This window comes from Nerophis ophidion, linkage group LG06, assembly GCF_033978795.1.
Source record: "Nerophis ophidion isolate RoL-2023_Sa linkage group LG06, RoL_Noph_v1.0, whole genome shotgun sequence".
In the NCBI taxonomy this organism is placed as follows: Eukaryota; Metazoa; Chordata; class Actinopteri; order Syngnathiformes; family Syngnathidae; genus Nerophis; species Nerophis ophidion.
This window is the reverse complement of record NC_084616.1, coordinates 4,130,873-4,150,101: the sequence shown is the minus strand read 5'-3', so window position 1 is coordinate 4,150,101 and position 19,229 is coordinate 4,130,873. Positions and strand designations below refer to the sequence as shown.

Sequence of the window (19,229 nt, the reverse complement as noted above, 5' to 3'; positions counted from 1 at the left end):
CGTAATATGATCAAACTTTCTTGTTCTTGTCAAAAGTCTAGCAGCCGCATTTTGTACCAACTGTAATCTTTTAATGCTAGACATGGGGAGACCCGAAAACAATAGGTTACAGTAATCGAGACGAGGCGTAACAAATGCATGGATAATGATCTAAGCGTCTTTAGTGGACGAAATGGAGCGAATTTTAGCGATATTTCTTCACAAAAAAAGAAATCTTTATCAATATTTATGGAACATGTCCACAAAAAAATCCAGCTCTCAACATTGAATATTGCGTTGTTGTATTTCTTTTTACAGTTTATGAACGTACATTCATATTTTGTTGAATGAATATATTTATAAAAGGACTTTTGAATTGCTGCTATTTTTAGAATATTTTTTAAAAATCTTACGTACCCCTTGGCATACCTTCAAGTACCCCCAGGGGTACATGTACCCCCATTTGAGAACCACTGATATAGAGGATCTTTGATTTATGTTTTGTTTGCAGTATTGGTCCCTAGAAACATCAGAGTGCCTCTGTTGTATAGATGATCTTTGACCTGAGTTCCTTTTTTATTGCAAAGTCTGCCTGTTAGCCGCCGGAGTGCTCGTGTCCGATTTAAAAAAAAGGGTTTTGACTTTTTGAAGTAGAACAAAAACAGCAACATTATGTAAAGATAGTGACTTTTTAAGGGTTAAAAACAGTTCTGTAGTGAAATTGTTTTATATTGTTTGTCATCAGGATGAAATAAGTGAAGGCAGTACTTGGGAAGTCCAACATAAAGGGGAAGGGGGGTTCTGGGGGGGTAAAAATCTGGAAGCAATAAAGTCGGGAATCCTCCAAGGCGACGTCATTGAGGTCTGATTTGGTTTGGCTCCACCAGACACCTTCTCCCTTTGATCACACAGCGCCACGGTTCAGGATTCCTGCACCAATCAGTGGATCAGATGGGCGGACCCGGGTCTCCTCCCAGATCCCAGTCCCTGCTGGATCACACGCTGGCTGGAGGACGACCCGTGCGGAGAGAGATCAGGGGCTGGCTTGACCGGGGATGAAGGACTGCGAGTCTTTCCACCGGACCAAAGGCAACTTGAGGAGCGGAACAAGACCGTGGAACAACCGGGACAAAGACCGGAGGGAGAGGGCGGAGAGTCAGCCCTGACTTGGCAGAGAACTATGAGAAGAGTCAGCCCTGACTTGGCAGAGAACTATGAGAGACCAGCAGCAGACTGACGCTGATCAGGAGAACCCAGGAAAACCGCCGTCCAATGCCTGCCCGGTCCTGGTGGCGACACCCGGACCCAGACGGAAACGGAACACAGGCAAACCCCCGGTGGACGACTCCAGCGTCCCGTCGAGCGACCCCGTGGACCAGGTCCACATCTACGCTCCCAAGAAAATCAAAAGCAGTCCTCAGCATCAGCTTTCCCCCACGGGACCGTCCCTGTCCCCGGGTCCCGGTCCGACCGCGGATCCGTCGTCTCCGGAGGACCCCCACGGCCAGAGGGTGATCGCCAACATCCGCGAGCGCCAGAGGACGCAGTCCCTCAACGAAGCCTTTGCCTCCTTGAGGAAGATCATCCCCACGCTGCCCTCGGACAAGCTGAGCAAGATCCAGACCCTGAAGCTGGCCTCGCGCTACATCGACTTCCTGTACCAGGTCCTGCAGAACGAGGAAGTGGACTCCAAGCTGAGCGGCTGCAACTACCTGGCCCACGATCGGCTGAGCTACGCCTTCTCCGTCTGGAGGATGGAGGGCGCCTGGTCCACCATGTCCGCCGGGCACTAGTCTTCGGTCTTGGACTTCTTCAAAAGTGGGCCACCTTCAAAATGGACTCGCCGGTCTCAGGTTACACAACAAAGACTCCTGAAGAGACTTTGTCCCATTTCTTAGACGTTCAGTCCTTTGTGGTCACCACGGACTTTTGGTTCCGGTTTTCCTTTTTATTTTTATTTTTGTTTTTGTTTTTGTCCCTGCAGCAAGAACTGACGTCTCCGTGTTGGAACTTTTTGTCTCGCAATGTTTGACCCTTAGCTCCACTGCCAGCATCACCTCGTCACCATAGCAACCATCATCATCATCAACAACAACAACAGCGTAGGTATGCATCCCTGTGTTGTCTTAACTTGACTTGCAGATCCCTAAAAACAGCAGTTTTATTTTGTCATATAAAATTAGCACTTGCACTTTTGCATTAGATTCCTAAAAATATCAGAGTGCTCCTGTCACACAGAGGATCTTTGACGGAGTTTTTGTAGTAGATCATAAAAAATAGCAGTATTCTATTGTCATATACATTCATATTTAACTTGCAATTTTGCAGTCCATCATTAAAAACAGCAGTATTCTTTTGTCATATAAAATTGTATTCAACTAGCATTTTTGTAGTAGATCACTAAAAACAGCAGCATTCTTTTGTCATGTAAAATGTGATTTAACTTGCATTTTTGCAGTCGATCATTAAAAATAGCAGTATTCTTTTGTCATATAAAATTGTATTCAACTTGCAATTTTGTAGTACAACACTAAAAACAGCAGTATTCTTTTGTCATATAAAATGTGGTTTAACTTGCATTTTTGTAGTAGATCCCTAAAAACTGCAGTATTATTTTGTCTTCTGGAATTAGATTGAACTTGAATTTTTGCAGTACATCCATAAAAACAGCTGTATTACTTTGTCATATAAAATTATATTTAACTTGCATTTTTGTAGTAGATCCCTAAAAATTGCAGTATTATTTTGTCTTTTAGAATTAGATTGAACTTGCATGTTTGCAGTAGATCCCTAAAAACAGTAGTATTCCTGTGTCATATAAAATTAGCACTTGCACTTTTGCAGTAGATTCCTAAAAACATCAGTGCTCCTGTCACACAGAGGATCTTTGACGGAGTTTTTGTAGTAGATCATAAAAAATAGCAGTATTCTATTGTCGTATACATTCAGATTTAACTTGCAATTTTGCAGTCCATCATTAAAAACAGCAGTATTCTTTTGTCATATAAAATTGTATTCAACTAGCATTTTTGTAGTAGATCACTAAAAACAGCAGCATTCTTTTGTCATGTAGAATGTGATTTAACTTGCATTTTTGCAGTCGATCATTAAAAATAGCAGTATTCTTTTGTCATATAAAATTGTATTCAACTTGCAATTTTGTAGTACAACACTAAAAACAGCAGTATTCTTTTGTCATATAAAATGTGGTTTAACTTGCATTTTTGTAGTAGATCCCTAAAAACTGCAGTATTATTTTGTCTTCTGGAATTAGATTGAACTTGAATTTTTGCAGTACATCCATAAAAACAGCTGTATTACTTTGTCATATAAAATTATATTTAACTTGCATTTTTGTAGTAGATCCCTAAAAATTGCAGTATTGTTTTGTCTTTTAGAATTAGATTGAACTTGCATGTTTGCAGTAGATCCCTAAAAACAGTAGTATTCCTGTGTCATATAAAATTAGCACTTGCACTTTTGCAGTAGATTCCTAAAAACATCAGAGTGCTCCTGTCACACAGAGGATCTTTGACGGAGTTTTTGTAGTAGATCATAAAAAATAGCAGTATTCTATTGTCATATACATTCATATTTAACTTGTAATTTTGCAGTCCATCATTAAAAACAGCAGTATTCTTTTGTCATATAAAATTGTATTCAACTAGCATTTTTGTAGTAGATCACTAAAAACAGCAGCATTCTTTTGTCATGTAAAATGTGATTTAACTTGCATTTTTGCAGTCGATCATTAAAAATAGCAGTATTCTTTTGTCATATAAAATTGTATTCAACTTGCAATTTTGTAGTACAACACTAAAAACAGCAGTATTTTTTTTCATATAAAATGTGGTTTAACTTGCATTTTTGTAGTAGATCCCTAAAAACTGCAGTATTATTTTGTCTTCTGGAATTAGATTGAACTTGAATTTTTGCAGTATATCCATAAAAACAGCTGTATTACTTTGTCATATAAAATTATATTTAACTTGCATTTTTGTAGTAGATCCCTAAAAATTGCAGTATTATTTTGTCTTTTAGAATTAGATTGAACTTGCATGTTTGCAGTAGATCCCTAAAAACAGTAATATTTTGTCATATAAAATTAGCACTTGCACTTTTGCAGTAGATCCCTAAAAACAGTAATATTTTGTCATATAAAATTAGCACTTGCACTTTTGCAGTAGATTCCTAAAAACATCAGAGTGCTCCTGTCACACAGAGGATCTTTGACAGAGTTTTTGTAGTAGATCATAAAAAATAGCAGTATTCTATTGTCATATACATTCAGATTTAACTTGCAATTTTGCAGTCCATCATTAAAAACAGCAGTATTCTTTTGTCATATAAAATTGTATTCAACTAGCATTTTTGTAGTAGATCACTAAAAACAGCAGCATTCTTTTGTCATGTAAAATGTGATTTAACTTGCATTTTTGCAGTCGATCATTAAAAATAGCAGTATTCTTTTGTCATATAAAATTGTATTCAACTTGCAATTTTGTAGTACAACACTAAAAACAGCAGTATTCTTTTGTCATATAAAATTGTATTCAACTAGCATTTTTGTAGTAGATCACTAAAAACAGCAGCATTCTTTTGTCATGTAAAATGTGATTTAACTTGCATTTTTGCAGTCGATCATTAAAAATAGCAGTATTCTTTTGTCATATAAAATTGTATTCAACTTGCAATTTTGTAGTACAACACTAAAAACAGCAGTATTCTTTTGTCATATAAAATGTGGTTCAACTTGCATTTTTGTAGTAGATCCCTAAAAACTGCAGTATTATTTTGTCTTCTGGAATTAGATTGAACTTGAATTTTTGCAGTATATCCATAAAAACAGCTGTATTACTTTGTCATATAAAATTATATTTAACTTGCATTTTTGTAGTAGATCCCTAAAAATTGCAGTATTGTTTTGTCTTTTAGAATTAGATTGAACTTGCATGTTTGCAGTAGATCCCTAAAAACAGTAATATTTTGTCATATAAAATTAGCACTTGCACTTTTGCAGTAGATCCCTAAAAACAGTAATATTTTGTCATATAAAATTAGCACTTGCACTTTTGCAGTAGATTCCTAAAAACATCAGAGTGCTCCTGTCACACAGAGGATCTTTGACGGAGTTTTTGTAGTAGATCATAAAAAATAGCAGTATTCTATTGTCATATACATTCAGATTTAACTTGCAATTTTGCAGTCCATCATTAAAAACAGCAGTATTCTTTTGTCATATAAAATTGTATTCAACTAGCATTTTTGTAGTAGATCACTAAAAACAGCAGCATTCTTTTGTCATGTAAAATGTGATTTAACTTGCATTTTTGCGGTCGATCATTAAAACAGCAGTATTTTTTGTCATAAAAAATTGTACTCAACTTGCAATTTTGTAGTAGATCACTAAAAACAGCAGTATTATTTTGTCATATAAAATGCGGTTTAACTTGCATTTTTGTAGTAGATCCCTAAAAACTGCAGTATTATTTTGTCTTCTAGAACTAGATTGAATTTGATTTTTTGCAGTAGATCCCTAAAAACAGCAGTATTCCTTTATCATATGAAATTAGATTTAAGTTGCATTTTTGTAGTAGAACCCTAAAAATTGCAGTATTATTTTGTCTTTTAGAATTAGATTGAACTTGAATTTTTGCAGTAGATCCCTAAAAACAGTAGTATTCCTGTGTCATATAACATTTGATTTACCTTGCATTTTTGTAGTAGATCCCTAAAAACAGCAGTATTCTGTGGTCATATAAATTTTGATTTAACTTGCATTTTTGCAGTAGATCCATAAAAACAGCAATATTCTTTGGTCATATAAAAGTGGATTTAACTTGCATTTTTGCATTCAATCATTAAAAACAGCAGTATTCTTTGGTCATATTAAATTAGATTTTACTTGCATTTGTGTTTTAGATCCCTAAAAACAGTAGTATTCCTTTGTCGTATAAAATTAGATTTATTTTCATTTTAGTAGTAGATCCATAAGAACAGCAGTATTCTTTTGTGATATAAAATTTTATTTAAATTGCATTTTTGCAGCAAATCTCTAAAAACAGCAGCATTTTTTGGTCTTACAAAAGTAGATTTAACTTGCAATTTTGAAGTCCATCATTAAAAACAGCAGTATTCGTTTGTCATATAAAATTGTATTCAACTAGCATTTTTGTAGTGGATCACTAAAAACAACAGTATTCTTTTGTCTTATAAAATTAGATTGAACTAGAATTTTTGCAGTAGATCCCTAAAAACAGCAGTATTCTTTTGTCATATAAAATTGGATATAAGTTGCATTTTTTAAGTAGATCCCTAAAAACTGCAGTATTCTTTTGTCTTCTAAAATTAGATTGAACTTGCATTTTTGCAGTAGATCCCTAAAAACAGCCGTATTCTTTTGTCATAAAAAAATAGATTGAACTTGCATTTTTGTTGTAGATCCCTAAAAACAACAGTATTCCTTTGTCATATAAAATTAGATTTAACTTACATTTTTGCAGTAGAGCTCTTAAAACAGCAGTATTCTTTGATCATATAAAATTAGATTTAACTTGCATTTTTGCAGTCAATCATTAAAAACAGCAGTATTCTTTTGTGATATAACATTGGATTTAACTTGCATTTTTGTAGTATTTCCCTAAAAACTGCAGTATTCTTTTGTCTTCTAAAATTAGATTGAACTTGCATTTTACAGTAGATCCCTAAAAACAGCTGTATTCTTTTGTCATAATTTTTTTTATTGAACTTGCATTTTTGTAGTAGATCCCTAAAAACAGCAGTATTCCTTTGTCATATAAAATTATATTTAACTTGCATTTTTGTAGTAGTTCCATAAAATAGCAGTATTATTTTTGTCATATAAAAGTAGATTTAACCTTCATTTTTGCAGTTGATCATTAAAAACAGCAGTATTCTTTTGTCATATAAATTAGTTTTAACTTGCATTTTTGTAGTAGATCCCTAAAAACAGCAGTATTATTTGGTCATATAAAAGTAGATTTAACTTGCCTTTTCGCAGTAGATCCCTAAAAACAGCAGAGTGCTCCTGTCACACACAGGATCTTTGACAGTGTTTTTGTCGTAAATCATAAAAAAACAGTAGTATTCTATTGTCATATAAAATAAAATTAACTTGCATTTTTGAAGTAGATTTTTAAAAACAGCAGAGTCTTACTGCAACTTATAATATTTTTGATAGTGTTTGGTAGTAGCTCGTTAAAAACAGCAGTATTTTTTGTCATAAAAAATTGTATTTGCCTTGCATGTTTGAAGTAGATCCCCAAAAACAGCAGAGTGCTCCTGTCACATAGAGGATCTTTGACGGTGTTTTCGTAGTAGAGAATTAAAAACAGCAGTATTCTTTTGTCGTATAAAATAAAATTGTACTTGCCTTTTTGCAGTATATCCCTAAAAACAGCAGTATTCTTTTTTCATATGAAATTAGATTTAGCTTGCACGTTTGCAGTAAATCCCTAAAACAGCAGAGTGCTCCTGTCACATGGAGGATCCCTGACAGTGTTTTTGTAGTAGATCATAAAAAACAGCAGTATTCTATTGTCATATAGATAAGATTTAACTTGCGTTTTTTAACTAGATCCCTAAAAACAGTAGAATGCTACAGCCACATATATTTTTTGACAGTGTTTGGTAGTAGATCATTAAAAACAGCAGAGTGCTCCTGTCACATAGAATATTTTTGATAATTTTTTTAGCAGATCATTAAAAACGGCAGAATTCCTGTTTCATATACGATTAGAGTTACCTGGCATTTTTTAGGTATATCGCTAAAAACAGCAGAGTGCTCCTGTCACAGAAAATATTTTTGATAGTGTTACGTAGTAGATAATGAAAAACAGCAGTATTTGTCATATAAATTTAGATGTAACTTGCATTTCTGTAGTAGATCCCTAAAAATAGTAGTATTCTTTTGTCATCTAAAATTAGATTTAACTTGCATTTTTGTAGTACTTCCATAAAAATAGCAGTATTCCTTTGTCATATAAAAGTAGATTTTACTTGCATTTTTGCAGTCGATCATTAAAACAGTAGCATTCTTTTGTCATATAAAATTTGATTTAACTTGCATTTTTGCAGAAGATCCCTAAAAACAGCAGTATTATTTTGTCACATGCTGTATATTAGATTAAATGTGCATTTTTTTGCAGCAGATCCCTAAAAACAGCAATATCCCTCTGTCATATACAATTAGATTAAGCTTGCATTTTTGCAATGGATCCCTAAAAACAGCAGTATCCTTTTGTCATATAAAATTAGATTGAACTTGCATTTTTGCAGTTGATCCCTAAAAACAGCAGTATCCCTTTGTCTTATATAATAGATTTCACTTTCATTTTTGCAGTTGATCTCTAAAAACAGCAATATCCCTTTGTCGTATAAAATTAGATTAAACTTGCATTTTTGCAGTCGATCCTTAAAAACAGCAATATCCTTTTGTCATATACAATTAGATTAAACTTGCATCTTTGCAGTGATCCCTAAAAACAGCAGTATCCTTTTGTTGTATACAATTAGATTAAACTTGCATTTTTGCAGTAGATCCCTAAAAACAGCAGTATTTTTTTGTCATATATGTTAGATGACACTTGCATTTTTGCAGTCGATCCCTAAAAACAGCAGTATCCTTTTGTCATACACAATTAGATTAAACTTGCATTTTTGCAGTCGATCCTTAACAACTGCAGTATCCTTTTGTCATATACAATTAGATTAAACTTGCATCTTTGCAGTAGATCCCTAAAAACAGCAGTATCCTTTTGTCATATACAAATAGATTAAACTTGCATTTTGAAGTAGATCCCTAAAAACAGAAGTATCCTTTTGTGATACACAATTAGAATTAACTTGCATTTTTGCAGTAGATCCCTAAAAACAGCAGTATTCTTTTGTCATATATATTAGATGACACTTGTATTTTTGCAGTCGATCCCTAAAAACAGCAATATCCTTATGTCATATAAAATTATATTAAACTTGCATGTTTGCAGTCAATCCCTAAAAACAGCAGTATTCTTTTGTCATATATGTTAGATGACACTTGCATTTTTGCAGTCGATCCCTAAAAACAGCAGTATCCTTTTGTGATATACAACTAGAATAAACTTGCATTTTTGCAGTAGATCCCTAAAAACAGCGGTATCCTTTTGTCATACACAATTAGATTAAACTTGCATTTTTGCAGTCGATCCTTAAAAACTGCAATATCCCTTTGTCATATACAATTAGATTAAACTTGCATCTTTGCAGTAGATCCCTAAAAACAGCAGTATCCTTTTGTCATATACAATTAGATTAAACCTGCATTTTGCAGTAGATCCCTAAAAACAGAAGTATTCTTTTGTCATATATATTAGATGACACTTGTATTTTTGCAGTCGATCCCTAAAAACAGCAATATCTTTATGTCATATAAAATTAGATTAAACTTGCATTATTGCAGTCGATCCCTAAAAACAGCAATATCACTTTGTCATTAAAAATTAGATTAAACTTTTATTTTTGCAGTAGATCCCTAAAAACAACAGTATCCCTTTGTCATATAAAATTCGATTAAACTTGCATTTTTGCAGTAGATCCCTAAAAACAGCAGTATTCTTTTGTCATATATATTAGATGACATTTGCATTTTTTGCAGTCGATCCCTAAAAACAGCAATTTCCCTTTGTCATATAAAATTAGATTAAATTTGCATTTTTGCAGTCGATCCCTAAAAACTGCAATATCCCTTTGTCATATAAAACTAGATTAACTTGCACTTTTGCAGTAGATCCCTAAAAACTGCAGTATTCTTTTGTCATATACAATTTGATTTAACTTGCATTTTTGCAGTAGATCCCTCATGAGAGGAAAGTTTTGAATCATAAGTCTTTTTTTTCCTGAACAAAAGCAAGAAAATACACAAGAGCTGGCAATATTCCACCTTTAAAAGGAGTCTGAGTCGTGACATAGTTGGCACATGACCTGTGTGAAAGGGATTGTCCACCATCAGGATTGTGCATCAGAGCAGACATCTTTTCACCTGTGCCTTTCATGCAGAACTTTCTGCTCTCCCTTTTCACACAGCTGCCCTCTATTACGACTCAGGTGTTTCCTTCGAAACCCAAAAATGGCTTTGTCGGTTTGTTCCGTGTGTGTCCTTTTACACAGGAGCCGCCATGTTGTGTTGAAGGAAGATGTCACTGTCAATGACTTGACTGTATGAAATGTGCCGCCTCCCGAGGTGCTGTGCAGGATCTTTTTGCAGGATTTATGTAGCTTCTTTCACACAGATCTCGCAATATTAGTGCTCTGTGACACACAAAATGTGCAACGGTTGCTTTCAACACGTCGGGGCGAGTGTGACACTTCACACCCCTGACACACAATTGTGGAACACCCTTTTCACACACACAAGAATCCTTCCTGTTCTGTGTGAAAGGCACCAATACGGACTGCAGTGAAAAAAGATGGCAAAAATGTGCTACAGACACAACTCCACTACCTTGTTCCTTTACCCTGTCACACAAGATGCCGTACCGCCTCTGTTTCTAAGCCCAAAGCCCAGAAATTGTCATGCCGACTTTGTCGCTCCAGTCCTTTTTGGTTCCTTTCACACTGAAGAACCCAACTGAAAAATGGTGCAACATACTGTAGGTTGTTAATTAATTGTTTTTTTTCAAGAGGGATGGTGGTAAATAGGGATAAACTAGGGGGAAATTCTTAAAAATGGGAAAAAGGGGGAAAGAAGGGTAGAGAAATTGTGTGAAAGGGGCTTTTGTTTATGTCAAAGGTAGTGCTATATATATTATCAACTCAACCTACACTTAATTAAATACGTACTTTTTATCTTCAAAAAATTAAACTCGAGTCCGAAAAGGAGGAAAAAAGAGGAATTGTGTGAAAGGGGCTTTTGTTTATGTCCAAATGGACATTTTCAGCATGAAAACTCATCCTACACTTTGTGAATACATACTTTCTATCTTGGAAAAATGTAACTTGAGTTTAAAAAAAGCAGTAAAAAGCCGGATTGCGTGAAAGAGGCTTTAGTTTATGTCTAAGTGAACATTTTCAAAATGAAGTCTATTCCTACATTTTATAAATATGTACTTTTTTCTGTAAAAAATGTAGCTTGAGTCTAAAAAAAAAAAAAGAGAAAAAAAGGGATTGTGAGAAAGGAGCTTTAGTTTATGTCCAAGTGAACATTTTCAGCATGAAAACTCATCATACACTTTATAAAATAAAAAAAAGCAGGGAAAAAGGGATTGTGTGAAAGGGGCTTTAGTTTATGTCCAAATGGACATTTTCAGCATGAAATCTCACCCGACACTTTATAAATAAGTACTTTTTTTTAAATCTGTGAAACATGTAACTTGAGTCGGAAAAAAAAAGGGGGATCGTGTGAACGGGGCTTTAGTAAATGTGCAAGTGAACATTTTCAGCATGAAAAGTCATCCTACACTTTGTCATACATACTTTTTATCTGTGAAAAAAGTAACTTCAGTCTAAAAAAAAAAAAGGATTGTGTGAAAGGGGATTTAGTTTATGTCCAAGTGAACATTTTCCGCATAAAAACTCATCCTACACTTTGTGAATATGTACTTTTTAATCCGTAAAACATGTAACTTGTGTCTAAAAAACAGGGATTGTGTGAAAGGGCCTTTAGTTTATGTCCAAGTGGACATTTTTAGCATGAAAACTCATCCTACGCTTTGTGAATACGTATTTTTTATCTGTAAATTTTTTTTACTTGAGTCTAAAAAAAAAGCGGTAAAAAAAGGAATTGTGTGAAAGGGCCTTTAGTTTATGTCCAAATTAACATTTTTCACATAAAAAGTCACCCTTATTTTTGTAAATACGTACTTTTTATCTGTGATATATGTAACTTGAGTCTAAAAAAGGGATCGTGTGAAAGGGGCTTTAGTTTATGTGCAAGTGAACATTTTCAGCATGAAAACTCATCCTACACTTTGTGAATACGTACTTTTTATCTGTGAAAAATGTAACTCGAGTCTAAAAAAGAAGCGGTGGAAAAAGGGATTGTGTGAAAGGAGCTTTAGTTTAGTTTTCAGCATGAAAACTCATCCTACACTTTACAAATACAAACTTCTTTTTTTTTATCAGTAAAACATGTAACTTGAGTCTAAAAAAAACGGATTGTGTGAAAGGAGCTTTGGTTTATGTCCAAGTGAACATTTTCCGCATAAAAAATTATCTTACGTTTTGTGAATACATACTTTTTATCTGTGAAACATGTAACTTGAGTCTAAAAAAAGAGGTTGTGTGAAAGGGGCTTTAGTTTATAAATACAAACTTTGTATCTGTAAAGAAATGAAACTACACAAAAAAAAAAGCAGGGAAAAGGGATTGTGTGAAAGGGGCTTTAGTTTATGTCCAAGTGGACATTTTCAGCATGAAAACTCATCCTTCACTTTATAAATACGTACTTTTTATCTGTAAAAAATGTAGCTTGAGTCTAAAAAAATACAGGAAAAAAGGGATTGTGTGAAAGGAGCTTTAGTTTAGTTTTCAGCATGAAAACTCATCCTACACTTTAGAAATACGTACTTTTTATCTGTAAAAAATGTAGCTTCAGTCTAAAAAAAAAATACGGGAAAAAGGGATTGTGTGAAAGGGGATTTAGTTTCTGTCCAAATGGATATTTTCAGCATAAAAACTCATCCTACACTTTTAAATACATACTTTGCATCAGTAAAATTTTTTTAACTTGAGTCTTAAAAAAAGCGGGAAAAAAAAGAGGTTGTGTGAAAGGGTAAACTTTAGTTTATGTCCAAGTGGACACTTTCAGCATTAAATCTTTCCCTAAACTTTTAAATATGTACTTTTTATCTGTAAAATATGTAAATTGAGTCTTAAAATATAAGCAATAAAAAAGGGATTGTGTGAAAGGAGCTTTAGTTTATGTCCAATTAAATATTTTCAGCATGAACATTAATTCTACATTATAAGTATGTACTTTTTGTCAGTAAAATATGTAACTTAAGTCTATAAAAAAAAAGGGATTGTGTGAAAATGGCTTTAGTTTACATTTTAGGCATGAAAACTCATCCTACACTTCGTGAATTTGCAGTTTTTATCTGTAAAAAAATGTAACTTGAGTCTAAAAAAAAGCTGTAAAAAAAGGGATTGTGTGAAAGGGGCTTTAGTTTATGTCCAAGTGAACATTTTCTGCATAAAAACTCATCTTACACTTGGTGAATATGTCTTTTTTAATCAGTAAAACATGTAACTTGAGTCTAAAAAAAGGGATTGTGTGAAAGGAGCTTTAGTTTATGTCCAGTCAAACATTTTCTGCATAAAAACTCATCCTACACTTCGTGAATTTGCTCTTTTTATCTGTAAAAAAAATGTAACTTGAATTTAAAAAAAAGCTGTAAAAAAAGGGATTGTGTGAAAGGGGCTTTAGTTTATGTCCAAGTGAACATTTTCCGCATAAAAACTCCTCCTACACTTTGTGAATATGTCTTTTTTTTTATCAGTAAAATATGTAACTTGAGTCTAAAAAAAGGGATTGTGTGAAAGGAGCTTTAGTTTATGTCCAGTCAAACATTTTCTGCATAAAAACTCATCCTACACTTCGTGAATTCGCACTTTTTATCTGTAAAAAGATGTAACTTGAGTCTAAAAAAAAAGCTGTAAAAAAAGGGATTGTGTGAAAGGGGCTTTAGTTTATGTCCAAGTGAACATTTTCCGCATAAAAACTCCTCCTACACTTTGTGAATATGTCTTTTTTTTATCAGTAAACATGTAACTTGAGTCTAAAAAAAAAGGTATTGTGTGAAAGGAGCTGTAGTTTATGTCCAGTCAAACATTTTCTGCATAAAAACTCATCCTACACTTCGTGAATTCGCACTTTTTGTCTGTAAAAAATGTGACTTGAGTCTAAAAAAAGCTAAAAAAAAAAGGGATTGTGTGAAAGGAGCTTTAGTTTATGTCCAAGTGAACATTTTCCGCATAAAAACTCATCCTACACTTTGTGAATATGTCTTTTTTTATCAGTAAACATGTAACTTGAGTCTAAAAAAAAAGAGATTGTGTGAAAGGAGCTTTAGTTTATGTCCAGTCAAACATTTTCTGCATAAAAACTCATCCTACACTTTGTGAATTCGCACTTTTTATCTGTAAAAAATGTAACTTGAGTCTAAAAAAAGCTGTAAAAAAAGGGATTGTGTGAAAGGGGCTTTAGTTTATGTCCAAGTGATCATTTTCCGCATAAAAACTCATCCTACACTTTGTGAATATGTCTTTTTTTTATCAGTAAAACATGTAACTTGAGTCTAAAAAAAGGGATTGTGTGAAAGGAGCTTTGGTTTATGTCCAATGAAACATTTTCTGCATAAAAACTCATCCTACACTTCGTGAATTCGCACTTTTTATCTGTAAAAAATGTAACTTGAGTCTAAAAAAAGCTGTAAAAAAAGGGATTGTGTGAAAGGGGCTTTAGTTTAAGTCCAAGTGAACATTTTCCGCATAAAAACTCATCTTACACTTGGTGAATATGTCTTTTTTTTATCAGTAAAACATGTAACTTGAGTCTAAAAAAAGGGATTGTGTGAAAGGAGCTTTAGTTTATGTCCAGTCAAACATTTTCTGCATAAAAACTCATCCTATAATTCATGAAATTGCACTTTTTAACTGTAAAAAATGTAACTTGAGCCAAAAAAAAGCTGTAAAAAAAGGGATTGTGTGAAAGGGGCTTTAGTTTAAGTCCAAGTGAACATTTTCCGCATAAAAACTCATCTTACACTTGGTGAATATGTCTTTTTTTTATCAGTAAAACATGTAACTTGAGTCTAAAAAAAGGGATTGTGTGAAAGGAGCTTTAGTTTATGTCCAGTCAAACATTTTCTGCATAAAAACTCATCCTATAATTCATGAAATTGCACTTTTTAACTGTAAAAAATGTAACTTGAGTCTAAAAAAAGCTGTAAAAAAAGGGATTGTGTGAAAGGGGCTTTAGTTTAAGTCCAAGTGAACATTTTCCGCATAAAAACTCATCTTACACTTTGTGAATATGTCTTTTTTTTATCAGTAAAACATGTAACTTGAGTCTAAAAAAAAAGGGATTGTGTGAAAGGAGCTTTAGTTTATGTCCAATTAAAAATGTTCTGCACAAAAACTCATCCTACACTTTGTGAATTCGCACTTTTTATCTGTAAAAAATGTAACCTGAGTCTAAAAAAAGCTAAAAAAAAAAGGGATTGTGTGAAAGGAGCTTTAGTTTATGTCCAATTAAAAATTTTCTGCATAAAAACTCATCCTACACTTCGTGAATTCGCACTTTTTATCTGTAAAAAAATGTAACTTGAGTCTAAAAAAAAGCTGTAAAAAAAGGGATTGTGTGAAAGGGGCTTTAGTTTATGTCCAGTCAAACATTTTCTGCATAAAAACTCATCCTACACTTTGTGAATTCGCACTTTTTATCTGTAAAAAATGTAACTTGAGTCTAGAAAAAGCTAAAAAAAAAGGGATTGTGTGAAAGGAGCTTTAGTTTATGTCCAATTAAAAATTTTCTGCATAAAAACTCATCCTACACTTTGTGAATTTGCACTTTTTATCTGTAAAAAAATGTAACTTGAGTCTAAAAAAAAGCTGTAAAAAAAGGGATTGTGTGAAAGGGGCTTTAGTTTATGTCCAGTCAAACATTTTCTGCATAAAAACTCATCCTACACTTTGTGAATTCGCACTTTTTATCTGTAAAAAATGTAACTTGAGTCTAGAAAAAGCTAAAAAAAAAGGGATTGTGTGAAAGGAGCTTTAGTTTATGTCCAATTAAAAATTTTCTGCATAAAAACTCATCCTACACTTTGTGAATTTGCACTTTTTATCTGTAAAAAAATGTAACTTGAGTCTAAAAAAAAGCTGTAAAAAAAGGGATTGTGTGAAAGGGGCTTTAGTTTATGTCCAGTCAAACATTTTCTGCATAAAAACTCATCCTACACTTTGTGAATTCGCACTTTTTATCTGTAAAAAATGTAACTTGAGTCTAGAAAAAGCTAAAAAAAAAAGGGATTGTGTGAAAGGAGCTTTAGTTTATGTCCAATTAAAAATGTTCTGCACAAAAACTCATCCTACACTTTGAGACTACGTACTTTTTATCTGTGAAAAATGTCACCAGACTCCAAGATTTGTACTAAAAAATAAATTCCTCTCCTTTTCCAGCTGCTGACAAAAAAGGACTGGCGTGTTGTCCGCGCCATGCCGCCATTTTGAGCCTCGGAGTCCTGTGGACTTTGGCCTGGAGGACGGGAATATTCCCGCTGGAAGGACCATGAACGGCTGTTTGAAAAGGATCAAGTCCCAAAGTGTCTTCATAAATAAAGTTGACTTCAAAGTCTCTGACGTCTTGTTAAAAACGCGCCATTTTCTTTAACGAGCTCTGCACGCCTTCCCACTCAGTCGGCAAGTCTTCGCCTCCAAAAAGAACTTTCTAGAATGTGCAATTAAAAAGACCTACGAGGGTTTTTTTGTAGCCATTTTGGAGCTTTTTAGGGCTGATTTTTATTGTTTTGGCTTTGAAAATAGTCGTTAAAAAATGGGAAATTTAAAAAAAAAAGGAAAAAATTGCGACAAAGAGCACACCAATTATTTCATTTTCGAAACGTTGAGTGTTTTTGTCGTAAATCATAAAAAACAGCAGTATTCTTTTGTCATATAAAGTCAGATTTAACTTGCATTTTTGAAGTAGATCCTTAAAAACAGCAGAGTGTTACTGCCACATATGATATTTTTTGATAGTGTTGGAAGTAGATCCCTAAAAACAGCAGAGTGCTCCTGTCACATCGAGGATCTTTGACAGTGTTTTTGTAGTAGATCATTAAAAAAAAATCAATATTATTTTGTCATATAAAAATAATTTGTCATCGTCATATAAATTAAATTTAACTTGCATTTTTTAAAAGTAGATCCCTAAAAACAGCAGAGTGCGCCTGTCACTTAGAGGATCTTTGGTGGTGTTTTCGTAGCAGATCATTAAAAACAGCAGTATTCTTTTGTCATATACAATTAGATTTAACTTGCATTTTTGAAGTAGATCCTTAAAAACAACAAAGTGTTACTGCCACATATAATATTTTTTGATAGTGTTGGAAGTAGATCCCTAAAAACAGCAGAGTGCTCTTGTCACATAGAGGATCTTTGACAGTGTTTTTGTAGTAGATCATTAAAAACAGCAGTATTATTTTGTCATATAAAAATAATTTGTCATTGTCATATAAATTAAATTTAACTTGCATTTTTTTAAAGTGGATCCCTAAAAACAGCAGAATGCTCCTGTCACATCGAGGATCTTTGACAATGTTTTTGTAGTAGATCGTTAAAAAAAATCAGTATTATTTTGTCATATAAAAATAATTTGTCATTGTCATATAAATTAAATTTAACTTGCATTTTTTAAAAGTAGATCCCTAAAAACAGCAGAGTGCGCCTGTCACTTAGAGGATCTTTGGTGGTGTTTTCGTAGCAGATCATTAAAAACAGCGGTATTCTTTTGTCATATAAAATCAGATTTAACTTGCATTTTTGAAGTAGATCCTTAAAAACAGCAGAGTGTTACTCCCACATATAATATTTTTTGATAGTGTTGGAAGTAGATCCCTAAAACAGCAGAGTGCTCCTGTCACATAGAGGATCTTTGACAGTGTTTTTGTAGTAGATCATTAAAAAAAATCTATATTATTTTGTCATATAAAAATAATTTGTCATTGTCATATAAATTAAATTTAACTTTCAATTTTTAAAAGTAGATCCCTAAAAACAGCAGAGTGCGCCTGTCACTTAGAGGATCTTTGGTGGTGTTTTCGTAGCAGATCATTAAAAACAGCAGTATTCTTTTGTCATATCAAATCAGATTTAACTTGCATTTTTGAAGTAGATCCTTAAAAACAGCAGAGTGTTACTGCCACATATAATATTTTTTGATAGTGTTGGAAGTAGATCCCTAAAAACAGCAGAGTGCTCCTGTCACATAGAGGATCTTTGACAGTGTTTTTGTAGTAGATCATTAAAAAAAATCTATATTATTTTGTCATATAAAAATAATTTGTCATTGTCATATAAATTAAATTTAACTTGCATTTTTTAAAAGTAGATCCCTAAAAACAGCAGAGTGCGCCTGTCACTTAAGGGATCTTTGGTGGTGTTTTCGTAGCAGATCATTAAAAACAGCAGTATTCTTTTGTCATATCAAATCAGATTTAACTTGCATTTTTGAAGTAGATCCTTAAAAACAGCAGAGTGTTACTGCCACATGTAATATTTTTTGATAGTGTTGGAAGTAGATCCCTAAAAACAGCAGAGTGCTCTTGTCACATAGAGGATCTTTGACAGTGTTTTTGTAGTAGATCATTAAAAATATCAATATTATTTTGTCATATAAAAATAATTTGTCATTGTCATATAAATTAAATTTAACTTGCATTTTTTAAAAGTAGATCCCTAAAAACAGCAGAGTGCGCCTGTCACTTAGAGGATCTTTGGTGGTGTTTTCGTAGCAGATCATTAAAAAACAGCAGTATTCTTTTGTCATATAAAATCAGATTTAAATTGCATTTTTGAAGTAGATCCTTAAAAACAGCAGAGTGTTACTGCCACATGTAATATTTTTTGATAGTGTTGGAAGTAGATCCCTAAAAACAGCAGAGTGCTCCTGTCACATAGAGGATCTTTGACAGTGTTTTTGTAGTAGATCACTAAAACAAAATCAATATTATTTTGTCATATAAAAATAATTTGTCATTGTCATATAAATTAAATTTAACTTGCATTTTTTTAAAGTGGATCCCTAAAAACAGCAGAATGCTCCTGTCACATCGAGGATCTTTGACAATGTTTTTGTAGTAGATCGTTAAAAAAAATCAGTATTATGTTGTCATATAAAAATAATTTGTCATTGTCATATAAATTAAATTTAACTTGCATTTTTTAAAAGTAGATCCCTAAAAACAGCAGAGTGCGCCTGTCACTTAGAGGATCTTTGGTGGTGTTTTCGTAGCAGATCATTAAAAACAGCGGTATTCTTTTGTCATATAAAATCAGATTTAACTTGCATTTTTGAAGTAGATCCTTAAAAACAGCAGAGTGTTACTGCCACATATGATATTTTTTGATAGTGTTGGAAGTAGATCCCTAAAAACAGCAGAGTGCTCCTGTCACATAGAGGATCTTTGACAGTGTTTTTGTAGTAGATCATTAAAAAAATATCAAATATTATTTTGTCATATAAAAATAATTTG

The 19,229-nt window shown here is 33.1% G+C and overlaps 1 protein-coding gene across 3 annotated transcripts; it reads left to right on the top strand.

Annotated features, from left to right (window-relative positions):
• Positions 1 to 1,171: 1,171 nt before the first annotated feature.
• LOC133554095 (twist-related protein 2-like) lies at positions 1,172 to 16,352 on the top strand. 3 transcript variants are annotated; one of them, XM_061902487.1, is made up of 3 exons: positions 1,172 to 1,832; positions 1,964 to 2,085; positions 16,159 to 16,352. In XM_061902487.1, the coding sequence occupies exon 1, from the start codon at positions 1,194 to 1,196 to the stop codon at positions 1,770 to 1,772; it is 579 nt and encodes a 192-aa protein (XP_061758471.1). In that variant the 5' UTR covers positions 1,172 to 1,193; the 3' UTR covers positions 1,773 to 1,832; positions 1,964 to 2,085; positions 16,159 to 16,352. The 3 variants fall into 3 exon arrangements, with proteins under 3 accessions (XP_061758471.1, XP_061758472.1, XP_061758469.1); XM_061902488.1 differs by having other exon boundaries at positions 1,172 to 2,081; XM_061902485.1 differs by having other exon boundaries at positions 1,172 to 2,085.
• Positions 16,353 to 19,229: the final 2,877 nt, after the last annotated feature.